Below are 15,968 nucleotides of genomic sequence, written 5' to 3' on the forward strand. Positions count from 1 at the left end.
GCCTGGTGAGGAGGCTGGGGCAGAAGGGGCATTTTTCCGTGGAAGAGAGGTGGGAAGCGTGTGGTGCGGGGGAGGAGAGGAGAGTGGGAAGCCTTGTAGAGATGGAGGCAGCAGCGGCAGCGTCGATGGTGTGATAAGGCTGTTTCCCTACGACATGAAGGAGGCAGGGTGTGAGGAGCACCTTAGAAGTACCTGCACGGTGCAGGACGCCTGCATTGGCTTTCTGCCAATGTCCAGGAGAGACGGGGCTGAGGAGCTGCCGGACTGCCCTGCCTTTGAGGTTCGCGGTGATTCCAGTGGGGAAGGGAGAGGGTGTTTGGACAAGAGGAGCCTTTGAAGCTTTTCTCCTGTTCACCTCCCCTGCCCATAAAGCCATCAGGCTCCGGTGCCAGTCCTATCTACACTCGTCGCTGTCGGCCCGGCCGAGCCTCGCAGACCCCCCGCCCGGAGCACGGGGCTGGGGCCGTGGCGTGGGGCCCTTCGGGAGGCCGTTTTGGGGAGGGGGCCGCTCAGTTCCGAGCCGCCTGTGCATTACAAAGGCAGCGGGGCCAGCGCGGCGCTTTGATGTGCCCCGCCGGCTCCCCGCACACCTGCGGCCGCGGGGCTCCCGGCACCGCCGGACCGGGGCGCGCTTCAAAGGCGGCCGAGCCGGGGGCTGCCCGGAGGCTCCGGGACACCCTCCCGAGACCCGCAAGGGCGAGAACAGCCCTGCCGTCCGTGCGCTCCGCCCGGGCCGGACGGGGAGGCTCCGGCGGCGGCGGCGGAGCCCCGGCAGCGCGGCCCCTGCCCCAGGGCCGGGGGCGGGCGGGAGGCAGGGCCGCCGCCGGAGCCCCCGGGAGGCGGCGGCCGGGGGAGGGTCCTGCGGGGTGGGAGGGGGCGGCAGCCGGGCTGAGCTCGCCGCGCCCCCGCCGCACGCAGGCCCCGCTTCAGGGCTTCTCCTCGGCACTTCTCCGCAGGGCGCCCCGTCCCGGCGGCCGGCTCCGCGGGGGCTGCCCCCGCAGCCCACCATGACCGGGCCGAGGCTGGCCCTCGCCGCCGCGCTCCTCTGCAGCTGCACCTCGCCAGTGGCCGACGCCAACTCCTGGTGGTAAGTGAGGGGAGCCGGCGGCGTCTTTGTCCGCCGCGGGCCGGGGACCGGGACCGTCCGAGCCGTGCGGCTGCTCCTGCCCTGCGCCCTCCGCGGGAACTTCCCTGCCTCCCGGGCTTCTTTCGCAGCGGCTCCCTCCTCTCCGGGTTTCCCCCCTCCCGCTGTCTCTTCCCAGTTTCGGGAGTGGTGGGACGCAGCCCCTCTCCTCCAGGCATTTCTGGGCTCCTTTTGTACGGGCTCGCTGAAATGCCGTCCGGGCTTTAGGATGTAGGGAATGCGTAGGGAGTGGATGGGTAAGGTTTCCTACCCGCTGCCAAAAGCCCTGGGAGCAGCCGTGGAGCCCCTTCCCCCGAAGAGCGGAAAATAGCCTGGCTCCAAGGCAGGCATCGCTCGCTGGCGCTGTGTAAAATAGCTGCTGGCTTTCTTCTGCAGGGAAAGTGCTGAGCTTTCTCTCTGCCCCCTCCCCATCCCGGGTGTCCTCTGTGTTTAAACTCGGGTTACAAACGAACAGTGTTACTCCCGCTAGAGCCTGGAAAAGCCTCGCATCTGGCAGAGCTGTGGAGGGAGGCAGCTGACATGAGAAATGCGCCCGGGCTCCCGGAGCGGGGCTGGGCTGGGCTGAGCTGGTGGGGAGAGGTGTCGGGCGCTTCGCGGAGGGGGCCTCTCCCTCCAGACTCCCTGGGATGTTTTTCTCATCGTAGGTCTTTGGCCATGAACCCCATCCAGAGGCCTGAGATGTACATCATCGGCGCCCAGCCGGTGTGCAGCCAGCTGCCGGGGCTGTCCCCCGGGCAGCGCAAGCTCTGCCAGCTCTACCAGGAGCACATGGTGTTCATCGGGGAAGGGGCCCGCAGCGCCATCAAGGAGTGCCAGTACCAGTTTCGGCAGCGGCGGTGGAACTGCAGCACGGTGGATAACACTTCCGTCTTTGGGAGGGTCATGAAAATAGGTAGGAACACCTGGAAGTACAGAAGTACACCCAGCAGTACAGGGACGTGCTGAGCGCAAGCCGCTCTGTCCCGTCCTTCAAATGCACACGCAGGAGTGATGGGAGCCCCATTAGCGCGGCTCCTTAAGCTGCCTTTGACGAGCTTTCCCATTCCCTGGTGTGCAGGCGCTGCCCGAGTGCTGCCTGCGAGCTGCCTGTGCCTGGCTGGTGGCACCGATGCACCTCGGCCACAGCAGGAGCCAGCTGGGGCAGCGGGGCGGGCGAGGGGGACACAGTTTCTTTTGGGGGGAGCACGGGAAGGTCAGGCAGAGGGGGACTGCCTCTGTTTGGTGGGCTTCGTTAAAGGTAATGAGGGAAGAAGCTGGAGGCAGGAACAATGGCCCCGTGTTATCGTTCCCAACATCTCGGACAGGGAATGCAGCCCTGAGATGTGGGAAATACGGACTCTCTGGGCATGGAAATTCCCCCACTTCTCCGTAGTGCCACTTTCTGTGTAAACCTAGGGATTTTTATAATTCCTGCCCTGCTGGCCGTAAAAGGCGCATTGACAGGCCATTGCTGCACTTGAATTGAGGTGTGACCTAGCTACATTGTCCCAGCTCCTTTTGAAATGCAGTCATCTGATGGCAAGAAACTGAGAAATCCGGGCTCGGTTTGATATGTCCGACAGCCAGGCCAATAAAGAAAAGGTGTTAAAACAGCCACACACACACACACACACTCACTCCCTCACTCTCCACAACCCCTGTCTGGAGGTTTTGTTTCCCACCCACAAAGCCAATCATTTACACAGAAGAATCAGAACTATTTCTCGGTTGTGAACTCGAGGGATGGAAAAAGACCTTCAGCTCCTGTACCCCCAGTATTGCTCACAGTGGTTTTGGCTTCGTTCTCAAAAGAAGTGCAGAAGCAGCAGGACATGGAGAGACAATGCATCTTTAATACCTCTGGGGCATTTAAGAGATAGGGCACAAAGTCCTGTGATCTCTTCTGTTTGGTCCTGAAATTCATGTGTCACCCTAGAGAATTCAATGGATATTTCTGCACGTTTTACTCTATCTTGCAGAATTCCTAATTCAGCACATCAGAGCTGTTCTAATTCCTCCCTTTCTGCCCAGCTCAAGGCCCAACAGTTTTTCTCTGGGGTGCTCCCCTGGGAAATGGTGTTTCCTGGAAATACTTCCAGTTCCTGACACACATCCAAGGCATCTGTGCATCCTTGATCTCTCTCTCACTTTCTGATAGCAAGGGTGGTGGCCAGATGGGGCTGCATGCAATCCCAGATTGTTAAAACTTGTGCTTAGGGGGATGAAAACTGAAATTTCATCCACCAAAGGACAGAAAATACACCTCCCTCTCTTCTTTCTGATGTCACTCCCTCACGTGCAACTACTCCTAAAGAATGCTGTAAATTTCAAATCCCCAAAGAAATACTTGTGACTCCACAAGGATGCAATAAAGTAAGAATCTTCCCTTTTGGAGCAATCCTCATTCTCCAGTAGCTTCCTGCAGCTCTGGGTTAGTGCAGTGAGAGGGTCCAGGTGTGGAGAAGAGAAGTAAGGGTGAAGTAGCTGAAGGATGAAAAGCTGTCAGGAAGAATCAGAATGTGTAGTGGAAGAAGGAACTAGAGTGGATAGTGGAAGTGGGAGGATTTCTCCTCACTAAAATGGATTTGATCCTATGAGTTAAGATTGGGAGTAGATTTCTTTGTGGTTTGGTGAAGGCAGAGGTGTTGTAGGTGTGCGATGGGTATGGCCACTAGTCCTGCTCCTGCCATTTGGTTTGTGTGTGCATGCATTTTTTGAGTGCTGTTGTGTCTGTGGTAGGAATCTGCTGATGGCAGTGTCTGAGGTGGCTGCCTGCAGTTGCCCACTCTTTGCAAACCTGTCCCAACAGAGTTTTGGAACCATTCTCTGGTCAGTTAGAGCACATTCAGATGTTTATGCTCCAGCACCAGACTGCACAGTAGAAAAATGTCCCTAAAGGTGTCCTGGGGTATTCCAGGATCTGTGGTGATTCAGGCTGTTATCTGTGTCAGTGATAAGCTGCTGTGGAGGGAGATGCTGCCTCTCCTCTTTTTTATAGCTTCACCTTCCGCTTTTACATTTTCCTACACTGTAATGAGTCATTGCTTATCATTGCAGCAAATAGATTTTCCACACTGGGGAAGAAGACAAAGCCTTTCAGTCTCTTGGGTTATGCCAGATATAAAGTCATTCTTCCCTGGGTTCATACTGTGTGTCTGTCTCCTGTTTTCAACCTCTGAGCCCCAAATCTGGACCACAGCCCTTTTTCTGTGCTCTGTGCCAATGGCAGGAGAAAGGTCTGGAGACCAGAATATCTGCAAGAGTGCACAGACATGCCAGATTGTTGTGGAGAGGGAGAGGAAGGGAGATAAGAAGGACCCAGAAGGTGCATAGTGTGCCAACGACCTTGCTGCCCACCCACCGATGTGAGCGTGGTATATATTATGTGATTTCTGGAGCTGCACTGGATTGTGAGAGGGGAGGAGGACCTGACTTGGCCAAAGCCTGGGAGATCCGTGTGAGAGCACTTAGAAACCTGGAAGATCAGTTTCCTTTCCCCTTCACAGAACTTGACTCTGCTCAGGAACAGGAGAGCTGGTTGGTCTGTGTTTAATCATTACACCTTCATTTTGTGCTTTTCATGGGAGTGAGGCAGTCCAATGATACAAACCTTTTGGAGGGGCACCCGTAGCACTGAAGTAGGCTGCTTTGGCACATTGTTTTCTCCTAGTGTTTGTGTTGTTATGAGACTTGCTCTTAGCTTTTAAATGTGGTTTATTCAGTAACAATATATAATGATGTAAAAAATTATCCTTCTGAAGTTGCTTCCTGTTTTGTCAGTCCAGATTTTAGACTGCACGTGTGTGTGTATGTAGCTCTATACATTACATACAGACACATTCCTTACTGCTGCTTTTATGAGGTGGAGAGGACAGAGCAAAAAGGTCATGTTAGAATTTCCTCAGGGGAGGGGAGAACATATCGCCTCCAGAGGAATCCTAAATGCAAGGCTGGGGTTTCCAGGTTAGTCCAGTCATTTCTGGAGCCAAAGATCTTATCTCTTCTGCCCTTTCAAATGCTAAAACGGGAAAAAAAAAAGAAGACAGTCATAAAACAGAGAACAAAGAGAAATTTTTTTTCCTTGTTTTTCTTCGAGATCTACAAACTTTGGGGTAATGCTTTTAAAAACAACGAGCTGAAACGAAAACTTTTTCATTAAAAAAGTGAAAGAGACACGCTTTTGTATCCCCGACGGGAGGTTCGTTCTTCTCCCGTTTCCTTCTCGAGCAGCTCCGGAGAGGCGAGCCCGGGGAGCCCTGCCCTGCCTGGGTGCTGCCGCAGCCCCGGCGGCTCCCGGCGGGCGGGCACAGGAGGGCAGCAGAGCTCCGCCGAGCTCCCGCCGCCGGGCACGGCTCCCGGGGCCCGCAGCCCTGCGAAAAATATTCGGGAATAACACCCCAGTCCTTGGGGACGGCAGCACAGAGGTGCGGGACTGGGCTGAACTTTGAGAGGACGAGCGAAAACTCAAATACTTTTCCAAGTGTTTGCTTTGTGGGCAGCAGAGTGGAGGGGAGGACTCCACCCTGCTGTGACTTGTTCCAGCCTCTTGTCCCACCACCATGCTCAGCAGCCTGAACGACTCGTGCAGACGCAGGGGCTGTACGCTGAGTTGTGCTGCTACATCTGACAGGTGGAGATGATTAAATATGGAGAGTAAAAGTGTAAATCCCAGTGTCTTTTCAGGATCTCAGTCAGGCTGTAAGGATGCTAAGCACCTGGAGTCATGCAGTCTCTGTTGCACGAGCTGTCACAGTGTGAGGTCCTTTCCAGTGCATGTATTTTAATCTCTATAGACAGGGAAGTGCTCTTCTTCAAAAGGATGATTGGTGTGTCCTCAGGGCTTTCTCCATACAGGTAGGGCAAAACTGCACGTTGGACTGTTACCTTAAAAGACCCATAACATTGAAAACAAACTAGACGAGTAAAACCTTGATTTTGGTTACTGAAGAGTTAACCTGACTCCCTTACAGGCCAGTCTCATCTGAGTTCCCTTAACTAGGAATCACTGCTCTGTATCTCTTGGACCAGGGAGGTTTGGTGAGCACAGTTCTCTTCTAATGACCTGTGAGTAAAGACCTCCCTTCTGTGTTATGTGTCCTGTAGCATTGTATCAGCTGTGTTCCAGAGCAGAAACCCTTAGTGTTCATCTCTCATTTAGGTGGGGTGAAAAATCTAAAGTTTTTCTGCCAGGTGGATGCCATTTACAGCCTTGCCTTTGTCTTGGGTCATTACCACTAAGCTGGTGATAAGCTGCTATTAATTAGGGATTGTCAGCACGTGCAAATTGGAACAAGAGCACACCAAATGTGTCAGCTCAGCCCTGCTGAGGGAGCTGGTGATAAACTATGCTTTGAGGATCTGCCCTTTGAAGTTATCAAAATTTGCTTGAGAGCATCTTACTGGGGTTTGGTGTAAGTAGCCCTTCACAATTAGATTGCTTATTCTAATGAAGCTTTGGCAGTTGTTCTCTTTATCACCTGCAAGTTTGGTGATGAGCACAATGGCTCTGAAGGTGTTGGTTCAGCTATTTATTAGACATGTGGTGAGAGTGCAGGTGTGGATTGCCTCCTAGTCCCTCTCCCTCTCTGCAGACACTCAGCACTCGTGGTGCTTGGCCTCATACAGTGCTCTGGCTGTGCTGGTGCCCCGGTCACACTGGGGCTGAATCCCTGCCAGGAATACCGAGCTGGAGACCTGATCCAGCTGTGTAGGGCATGCATGCCAAGCAGGGCAGTCCCTAGTAAGTCTGCTAATGGAAAAGTCTTTTCATTTATTATGGTCCACATGGGAGTCTTACTTCTTCCAGCACTGTGGTTCTGCAGGCAGTGAAAGAGCCCCTGCCTTGATGTTGCAGTGTAAAAATGAGTTTCCTTCACTTTGTCTACAAATAATTTTCAGCTGACCTTATGTAAACTAAAATAAGTCCAATGAAGAGGAGCCCACAAAGACTGCATGTCCCAATTAAATGCAAACCATTCCAGAGAGCAACTGGCTTAAGCAGAGTAGTCCTTTTGCACAGACCCAACCTCGTTACTTGTTCTTAATGATTACTGGCAAATGCAGTGGCTAAGTCAGCAGCTGTATTTTCAGCAAGTGAGCAACCCTCCTGCTGGTTGAGAGTTTCTTCCAGGTTAGAATGAAAGGATAAGTGAAGGGGAAAGAGGATGAGCAGTCCCTGCCTTTGGAGTTGCTATCCAGAACAGGATGGATCCCTTGCACTTGACCATCACCTCCTTTAGTTCCAGTCGATTCCGTGCACCTTCTCAGAGCACGCCGTGGAGCCCGTTTGCGTGCTCCTGGCTGTGTGTAGCACACAAAACGAGACCCGTGTGGGGTTAATTTGCTCTCCCCTCTCTCCCAGGTAGCCGAGAGACCGCTTTCACCTACGCGGTGAGCGCGGCCGGCGTGGTGAACGCCATCAGCCGCGCGTGCCGCGAGGGAGAACTGTCCAGCTGCGGCTGCAGCCGCACCGCCCGGCCCAAGGACCTGCCCCGGGACTGGCTGTGGGGCGGCTGCGGGGACAACGTGGAGTACGGCTACCGCTTCGCCAAGGAGTTCGTGGATGCCAAGGAGAGGGAGAAGAACTACGTGCGAGGCTCCGAGGAGCAGGCTCGCATGCTGATGAACCTGCAGAACAACGAGGCTGGCCGCAGGGTAAGAGTTGTGTTGGACCTGTCCTTTGTCTCAGAGGGAGAGTCAGAAGGATGGGGGGGATATTCCAGTGATGCTCCAGTAAAAGCATACAGTCACGTTTTCTGCATTTTTGTGAATATTACAGACAGTGTTGACAGTATTCCGGTTTTAATGTCAGGTTTCCGTCACCAGTGAATTTTGGGGTCTGTTGAGATACTGTATGGCACACATATGTAGGCATTTAAGCCCTTTCCAAATAAACTAGCTGCTGTTATGGCCCATTTTTAAGGTTTATGTCTAAGAAATTAGCTTCCCAGAGCTCTGAGAGGAACAGGCTGGTAGTGAAAAGAAGAACCTTTAGGCATGTAGGGTTACAGAATCACAGAATAATGAGGTTGGAAGAGACCTCTAAGATCATTGAGTCCAACCTATGCCCTAGTTGTTTTCTATTGCCATCATTTAGATTTTTAGGAATATAAGGCCAGGAGCCTGGCTATCTCTGAAACTCAGGCCTTGTTCGGTTACCTTGGCACTGGGCACAGTAAATAGTTTGCATTTAGGTGGCAAACATTTTCTGAGAAGATTCACACTTGTGATCTGAGGACCCCTAGGGATGGAGAATCCATCACTTCCCTTTGTAGTATGATAGCCAGCATTAATGACTGTTTCAACTCTGAACCTAATTATCATTTGAATTTATCTGACACCGGCTTCCAGTCAGTTCTTTTTCTGACTTTTACAGCTAAATCCAAAACCCTCTTAGTAATCAGAATTTCCTTGGCATACAAGTATTTATCTACTGTAATTTATTCACCATTCTTTCTTGATAAACTACATTGAGCACTGAAGACTCTCTCACTTTCAGAGGTTCTCATCAGCCATCAAATCATTTTCCTGTCATTTTAGTGTACCCTTTCCAATTTTCCCATACCCCTTTTGCATGCATTCAGTGTGTGCACTTTTGCTTTTCACACAATTCCTCTGTCTGTGATTAATAGCCTGAAAGGTGTAGCATCATTCATATGCACTGCAGCTGTGTAATCCTGCCTCTTTCCAAAAGTAGAACAGGAATACTAACTTGAACATTTGTGCATTTTCCCCAGGGTGTTTTAAATTTTTATCATTCTTCCCTAGAAGTAAGCTTTTTCAAAGGTTAATTTTATTTCTAATTCATGTTAAAAAATCCCATTAAGCGTACTTAGTCTTGCTCTTCTGCACATTTCTAACTAATATCCTTAGTTTCCTTATCAATTTTCTGCCCTTTCTTACTTCTAATTGTTACTGAATTATCTTTCCCTTTCCCTTGGATGTCTGTCTTTTCTGCATGTAATTTCAGCTTCATTTTGACACCAAAGATGATTTGTTCCATTTTTTTTGGTTGTGAAATTGGTGTGTCAAGTTGAAGCATTGCAAGTACTTCATGGTTCTTCTGCAAAATCAAACTGGGGTAAATTTGCAGTAGGTGAAAAACTGGGCTTGAAATCTGTATAATTCACTGAGTTTTGGTTTGGGACTGGGTTTTTTGGCTTGGATGGGCAGAAGCTTTGCATTTGCTTAGGAAATGTGGGATGTGTGTGGTGGGGTAGTAGCCTGAATGTAACATTCTTTTCTGAATCACTTGCTTTAGACATCCTACATGTCTGGAGCATGAACTTGTACTACAGATAAATACCCTGCCTAAAGCAAGGAGTGAACATGAGACTCCAAGAGCCTTGAGGGGTCCAGAGACAGAGTATTGCCCCTAGGCTGAGGTGCCAGGTAAACTGCAGTAACATAGATTAAATGAACAGAAGTCATTTTAGATTAGATTAAATTAAAGGGAAGTATAAACCAGTGTGTAATTAAGCTCATAGATTTTAAAAAAACAACCAAACAAACCCAAAAAACCGTCTCTGATAAACTAAGGGAGTAGTTAATAAGCTCAGCTGAGGAACTGGATGTGGAGGAGGTCTGGAACTTTTTCAAGTCCAAGATGCTAAAGCCATTACAACTTTGCATGCCAACAAGAGAAAAAAGGTTGTAGGAAGAATATCCAGACCTCACTGAATAACTGCCACAGAGAAGCTGTTAGGAATAGATCAAGAGCCTACTAACAGCAGAGGGGAAAAAAAAAAGATAGCAAATAAATAATGAAAAGCTCTTAGAGGTCAAGAAGTGTAAAGAGGAGGTGAGAACAGTAAAACTCATGCTGAGTCAGACCTTGAAAAGGCTAATAAAATAAACAGCAAAAGTTTTCTAAACTTTGCACGCTGGAGGAGATTGGAAGAGAGGAGACAGCCAGTGAGGATGGGGCTGAGTCTAAAGGCAGAGAAATTTTGGTACTCAGAGTGAGTGAGTGCTTTGCCTGGGGCTTTGAGTTGGGGTGAGGGACACTGGATATCTCAGAGGAAAATAGTAAATAGTTTGAGAAGACTTTTTCAAAGCCTGGTCACACAATCATTTAGAACATTACTGATTTTCTAAAAGCAGACTAGGTCTGATAGGTTGCATTTATGTGAACTTCTGTGAAACATTTGAGGTATTTCCCCCATGGGAAGTTCTTGGTTAAAGTGGAAAATGTAAGGAAATCTGCAGTAGCTGTGAGATGGACAAAAAACTGGTTCAAGGAAAGATGTCAGTAAGTTGTGTGAAAGAATGTAGCTTGATTTTAGTGGAGCTTAATTAGCAGAGCTCATCAAGGACTTGCCCTTAGGATTTTTGTTTCTGAGCCTGAACACAAGTGCTAGGAAATGGGCTGATGAACTTTGCTGTTGATGCAAAGGTGGCAGGTACTATAACCACAGAGCAGAATCTGAATTTTGTACAGCAGCTAATGACACTCAGTAAAACAACATTAAGACCATCATTTGAGGCCTTGCATGAAATACATCTTTAGTCATTAGGAAAAGAGTAGGAAAGAATTGGTCTCAGCAGTTGGCTGCAAATGGCTGCAGATGTAATATGGCTTGGAAGGTGGTAAATATCCTGTAACACACTAGACATAAGTCTTTTTATACAACATGGGGGAATACTAATGCCATGTATTAAGCTCTCGTGAGGCCCCAAAGTATTGTGTGTTCTCATATTCCCAAGTAAAATGACCTCAGACTAGAAAAGGCTTGTTAGGGCTGACCCAAGGGATAGGAATCTTTTCTTAAGAAAGTGTGCTAGAGCAGCTTGCCATATTTAGCCTAGTAAAGTGGAAGTGGAGAGAGGCTATGACTGATGTCTGTGTTCATGGGAGAAATAATAGGGAAGGAAAAGTACTTTTTAAGCAAAAGGCCAATTTGGCACAATAGCAAATGGGCATAAAGTAAATATATATAGGCTGGAAATCTAAAAAAGATATTTTATTGTTGGAATGGCAATCAGAATAATGGTAGGTGAAAACCTAATTGCTTTTAAAAGGGCATCCTATGCAGTTAGGGAAAATGTTATTTGAAGCAGTGCCTACAATAGCAAGACATCATACTTTATAACCCAGGAGGTCCTGTCTAGTCCTGCATTCCTAAACTTCTGAGATGCTGGTTTTGTAAGCAGGAAGGTGCATATGTAACTCCTCATTTCCAGAAGTTTATGCTGGAAGAAAAGGACTGCTGGAGACCCAGCAGTGAGCACTGCAGAGTGACCACCAGCTGCCATCCCATTGCAGCCCTGCCCTGCTCCCACAGCCAGGGTTTCAGCTGATACCTTCTGATTTATAGGCAGATTTTTGGCATGTCCCTTCACTCAGTTTCCTATGAATAAAAAAGTTCTCCTTGAATCCTGAGGAGCTCTGGTGGCAGGAGAGAGGATTGTCCCTTCTCTCTGTGGCTCTCAGAAGGAGCTGGGGTGGGGGACAGGAGGGAATCAGATGTCTTTTATCTTTCAGGCAGTCCTGACCCCATCACCCCTTCACTCCACATCGTAGTCCTTGAGGTGGTGGCTTCTGGCTTTATTGCTCCTGTTTGTTTGTCTTTGGCTGTTATCTCAATATGTCCTTTCCTTCCATCTGTCTTTCCTTCCAACTGGTCTCCATTACCCTCCCTTATTGCCCCCCTTCCTTATCTGTGGCTCTGTCTGGCAGGCTGTGGCACTCAGTCCTCCCACTCTGTTTACCCATCAGCATATGGCAGCCCTCAGTCATCAGTCACTCCAGCCACTGCCTGAAGAGCCTGCAAGGGGGGTCTGGTTAATTGACCACAGAGGAATTATCCATTAATTCTCCTCCTGCTCCCATTCCTGCACAAAGAGAATTGGAAGAGAACTTGGGCTTATGGGAAGGGGCTTTAAGCCCTTCCATTAGAGGCATTTTCAACCTGTTTAAGTGGCATGCCCATCGGTCAGGTCCTGCCCTCGGAACTGCTTGTGGGGTCTGTTATTCTCTACCTTGACCTGAGCTCTGTCAGAGAGGAATTCTCCAATTTCCTCTGTTTTCTCCTCATCTGGGCAGCGAAGGGGGACAGGGGTAGAGTCATTCAGCAGCTGAAGCTATGGCTGGCTCCACAGCACATGGGTGGTGGGAGCAGTGGGGGGCTGAGTGGCACCATGCTCACCTGTGATCACTGGTGGCACTTGCCTTCCCCAGAACAGCCCCTGCCCACACGGACCAGATGTTTTGAGCATCAGTTGCCTAAAGCCAAGTCAGAGTGAACTCATTCCCATGACATTAACTGAAGGGGATTGAGTTGCAGTGTTTTTCTAAAGGAACAAAGCCCAGGATTAGGAAGAATCATAATACTTTATAAAAACACATGCAAGGGCAAGGGAGGCATGAGTGGCCTGGGATTTGACAGAACCATAACCAAAAAGTGCTAACACAGGCTTATAACAAGCAGGCTGGCAGTGTAGTGAGGATATACTAAGTGTCTGGTGCTCAGGAAATTTAGCTGCAGCCTGTCTGGTCATAGTACAGCAGGAATCCTTAAGTAACAGTGTGGTTGGTCCTCTGCAGTTGTAGTTTGATCCAAGACAAGTGCTTAACTCCCAGCTTGTAGCTGTTACATTGCACCGTGAGGGATTGCCTTGGTAAATTGAGCTCTGAGGAGCAGAACTAAAGCTTTTCTGTTTTAAGGGCTCACTCCATTGACTTTCTCAGGAGCTGGATTGGCCTCCATGTGATTTAGCCATTAAGCCAAATTGAATCTTCACTAGCTGTCAAAAGCACTAGACATTAGCTAGGCAAGGAGCAACCAGTTGTTGTAGGAGAACTCTGACCTCTCCCTGCTGGTCCAGAACGTTGTTGTAGGCAGAAGGTTTTGCTTGCAGTACGCTCAATTGCCTTAATCATCTTGGCACATGAAAGCAGAGAGCTAGGAAGCTTTCTCCTGTGTCAGTGAGTGAGGCAAAAAAAAAGCCTCTGTGTTTGGCTGCTTTTTTTCAGCAGAAAACCTGGCTGGAAGACACATCACCATCTCTTTCAGAGCACCCTGTTTTGTTCTCATGTTCCTTGCTCTTCCCCCACCAGATACAGCTGGTGGTAATTTTGCAGCTGATGCCAAACATCTCTGCTTGGCATGCAGGATCTGGCAAAAGCACTGCAGGATGCAGGATGGTTTTGGGAGAGCAGATGTGAGCCTGATGGTGGGAAGATGATGAGCCAAGGGCTGGGGGTTAAGCTGCTGTAACACAGAGTAGCTCTGACAGTGAGGGAATGCCTGAGAGCTGACAGGAGCTCACGTGGCATTGCACTTTTGTACCTGTCTCTGAAATGAATGGGAAGAGAAAACCCAACCTGCATTTCAGTTTACTTTCCTTGGTTTTTATTTCTCAGTATTTCTCTCACCTCTCAGCTAGCGTGGGGAGGAGGAGAGTAAACAGGAGAGTTTCCCTTCACATCCTGTGCTCGCTCTGATGAGGGTTTTACACTCTGAATTTTCAAGACTCTTTGCTAACTTTGATGATGAATTTCCAGGGGTGTGATGCATCTGCAGCCCCCTCACACCCCTGGAAGTGTCTGGGAAGAGACGGCACGGGAAGGTTGCGTGTGCTGTTGAAATCCTGGCAGTTCTGCCTGGTGACAGGCGCGCTAGTGGAGGGAGCCGGGCACGAGATGGCGCAGGAACGCAGCGAGGGCTCCCGGCTCAGCCCTGCGCTGCCAGGGACGCCTGGGGAGCGCCTCTGAGTGTATAGGGATAAAATGTTTCTAAAATCATAAAATGTTCAGGGAAGTTAGAAAGGAAAGATAGGCCTGGTGGGCCCTGAGAAAATGTTAGGCTGCACCTGTATAATCATTTAATGACTGTGATAAATGATATGATGTTAGATGCGATGATTGTTTGGTAATTGGATATAATTATTGTTTCATCGTAACAAGAATCATGACAAATGGTGTTAGGGAGTTTGACAGAAATTACAAAAATCCATGCTTAGGTGAAATTACAGTATAAGTTTAATAATTAATCTGTGGTTATATAACGATAAAGGTATAAAACCATGTTCATCCCGAACCCATGTCAGAGTCAGATTTGAGTCTGTACCTCTGACACCCAGAGCTCTTCAATAAAAAGCACCAGCACATAATCATTATGTGTTCCTGAATGCTAACACCTCGAGCTGCAATCCAGGGACATGTGTTCCTCTGTGCACCACCACCCCTGCCTGCCTCTCTCTGGGCACTGCCCCGGATGAGCTCCTCTCGGGGCAGATGACGGGAAAGGGTGTGGGCCCACAGATTTGTTTCCAAAGGATGCAGACGCATCCCTGCAATGATAGTGTCGGTTCCTGGTGCAGGTAGTAGGAAATGGGCTGGTTCCCAGGTGTGTTCCCTTTCTGCAGCACTGAATGGGAAAAACATGCCACACCGTGGAGGTCAAGCTTAGAACTTCTTAATATCTCACCAGATAAACTTTTCTGCAGCTTAGGTAGTTATTCTAGACAAGCATTAATACACAGACCGTTGCTCTATTTGTCTTTCCTTTTCTACTTTTTACATAATTTTTCTGCTGACCAATCTCATGGCTACTGCTTAGCTCTAATCACAGTTGTGCTGTCTCTGAGGCCTGCTTTTTGCAGCTTTCCCAAAACCCTCTGATTTTATGGATTCCCACAGTCTATGAGGTGGGGAGTTTCCAGAGTCCATGCAAAGAGGGTTCTTTCTCTTTTTCTCCTGCTCTTGACCCTTCTGTCAAGCCAGAAATCTGCCGGAGGAAAAGAAGCTGGGGTGAGGAAGTCGTGTTTGCAGGCAGTGTGACCAGAAATAGAAATTCTTAGGGAACAGGAACGCAGCAGTCGCAACAGGAGGAGGAGAAGACCTTTGTCTCCTCTGAAGGGCGAAACAACAGAAATTGCGGGATAATCAAAGCAGTTCTGAGAGCGCGATGAATTCGTTGTAATTAAGCCAGCTGCCAGTGCGGCAGGAATAAACACAGCCCTGCCTGATTGCGTTTCTCTCCCCGCAGGCCGTGTACAAGCTGGCAGACGTGGCCTGCAAGTGCCACGGCGTGTCGGGCTCGTGCAGCCTCAAGACCTGCTGGCTGCAGCTGGCCGACTTCCGCAAGGTGGGCGACCTGCTGAAGGAGAAGTACGACAGCGCCGCCGCCATGAGGATCAGCCGCAAGGGCAAGCTGGAGCTGGTCAACAACCGCTTCAACATGCCCACCCAGGAGGACCTGGTCTACGTGGACCCCAGCCCGGACTATTGCCTCCGCAACGAGACCACGGGCTCGCTGGGCACCCAGGGCAGGCTGTGCAACAAGACCTCGGAGGGCATGGACGGCTGCGAGCTGATGTGCTGCGGCCGGGGCTACGACCAGTTCAAGAGCGTGCAGGTGGAGCGCTGCCACTGCAAGTTCCACTGGTGCTGTTATGTCAAGTGTAAAAAGTGCACAGAGATCGTTGACCAGTACGTCTGTAAATGAAAGGAGCTGCCAAAGCAACAAATCTATATTATATAAATCTATATAAATATATTTTATATTTGTATAAATAAACAGATTATAATAATTAAAGAAGCTTATTTAAGAGACATTTTGGTTTTGAAATTCCCCCCCTTTCCCCACATCAGGCCAGCTAATTTGACGTTCCTTCAGTTCTGCTGGGGAATCTGTCTTTGGGTGCATCTCCCCTGGCAAAGCCCACTAGCATGTGCTCTTTCATTAGAGAAGGAAAGCCAGTGAAAAGAAGAGGAGTGGGTTCTTTCTTCTCTCTGATCAGTAAATCTCAGCATTTTGGAACAGTTACTGCACATTGGAAATTACAGCCAGTCATGGGTGAGCCTTAGTTATTCAGATTTCAAATCCTGCATTGGGAAATT

At 49.4% G+C, this 15,968-nt stretch overlaps 1 protein-coding gene across 1 annotated transcript; it reads left to right on the forward strand.

The window, feature by feature from the left end:
* The first annotated feature begins 864 nt into the window (after window positions 1–864).
* On the forward strand, window positions 865–15,672 carry WNT5B (Wnt family member 5B). Its single transcript, XM_084205927.1, has 4 exons — window positions 865–1,087; window positions 1,789–2,036; window positions 7,485–7,777; window positions 15,115–15,672. Exons 1-4 carry the CDS (start codon window positions 1,008–1,010, stop codon window positions 15,571–15,573), a joined length of 1,080 nt encoding a protein of 359 aa, XP_084062053.1. The 5' UTR covers window positions 865–1,007; the 3' UTR covers window positions 15,574–15,672.
* Window positions 15,673–15,968: the final 296 nt, after the last annotated feature.

This window comes from Fringilla coelebs, assembly GCF_963513975.1.
Source record: "Fringilla coelebs genome assembly, chromosome: 5".
Classification (NCBI taxonomy): domain Eukaryota; kingdom Metazoa; phylum Chordata; class Aves; order Passeriformes; family Fringillidae; genus Fringilla; species Fringilla coelebs.

What these genes read in the sequence shown, in the direction of transcription:
- WNT5B (XM_084205927.1), top strand. Translation starts at nt 1,008, where the DNA reads ATGACCGGGCCGAGGCTGGCCCTCGCCGCCGCGCTCCTCTGCAGCTGC. An exon ending in GCCGACGCCAACTCCTGGTG is followed by an intron (nt 1,088 to 1,788) that starts GTAAGTGAGGGG and finishes TTCTCATCGTAG; the next exon opens with GTCTTTGGCCATGAACCCCA. An exon ending in ACAACGAGGCTGGCCGCAGG is followed by an intron (nt 7,778 to 15,114) that starts GTAAGAGTTGTG and finishes CTCTCCCCGCAG; the next exon opens with GCCGTGTACAAGCTGGCAGA.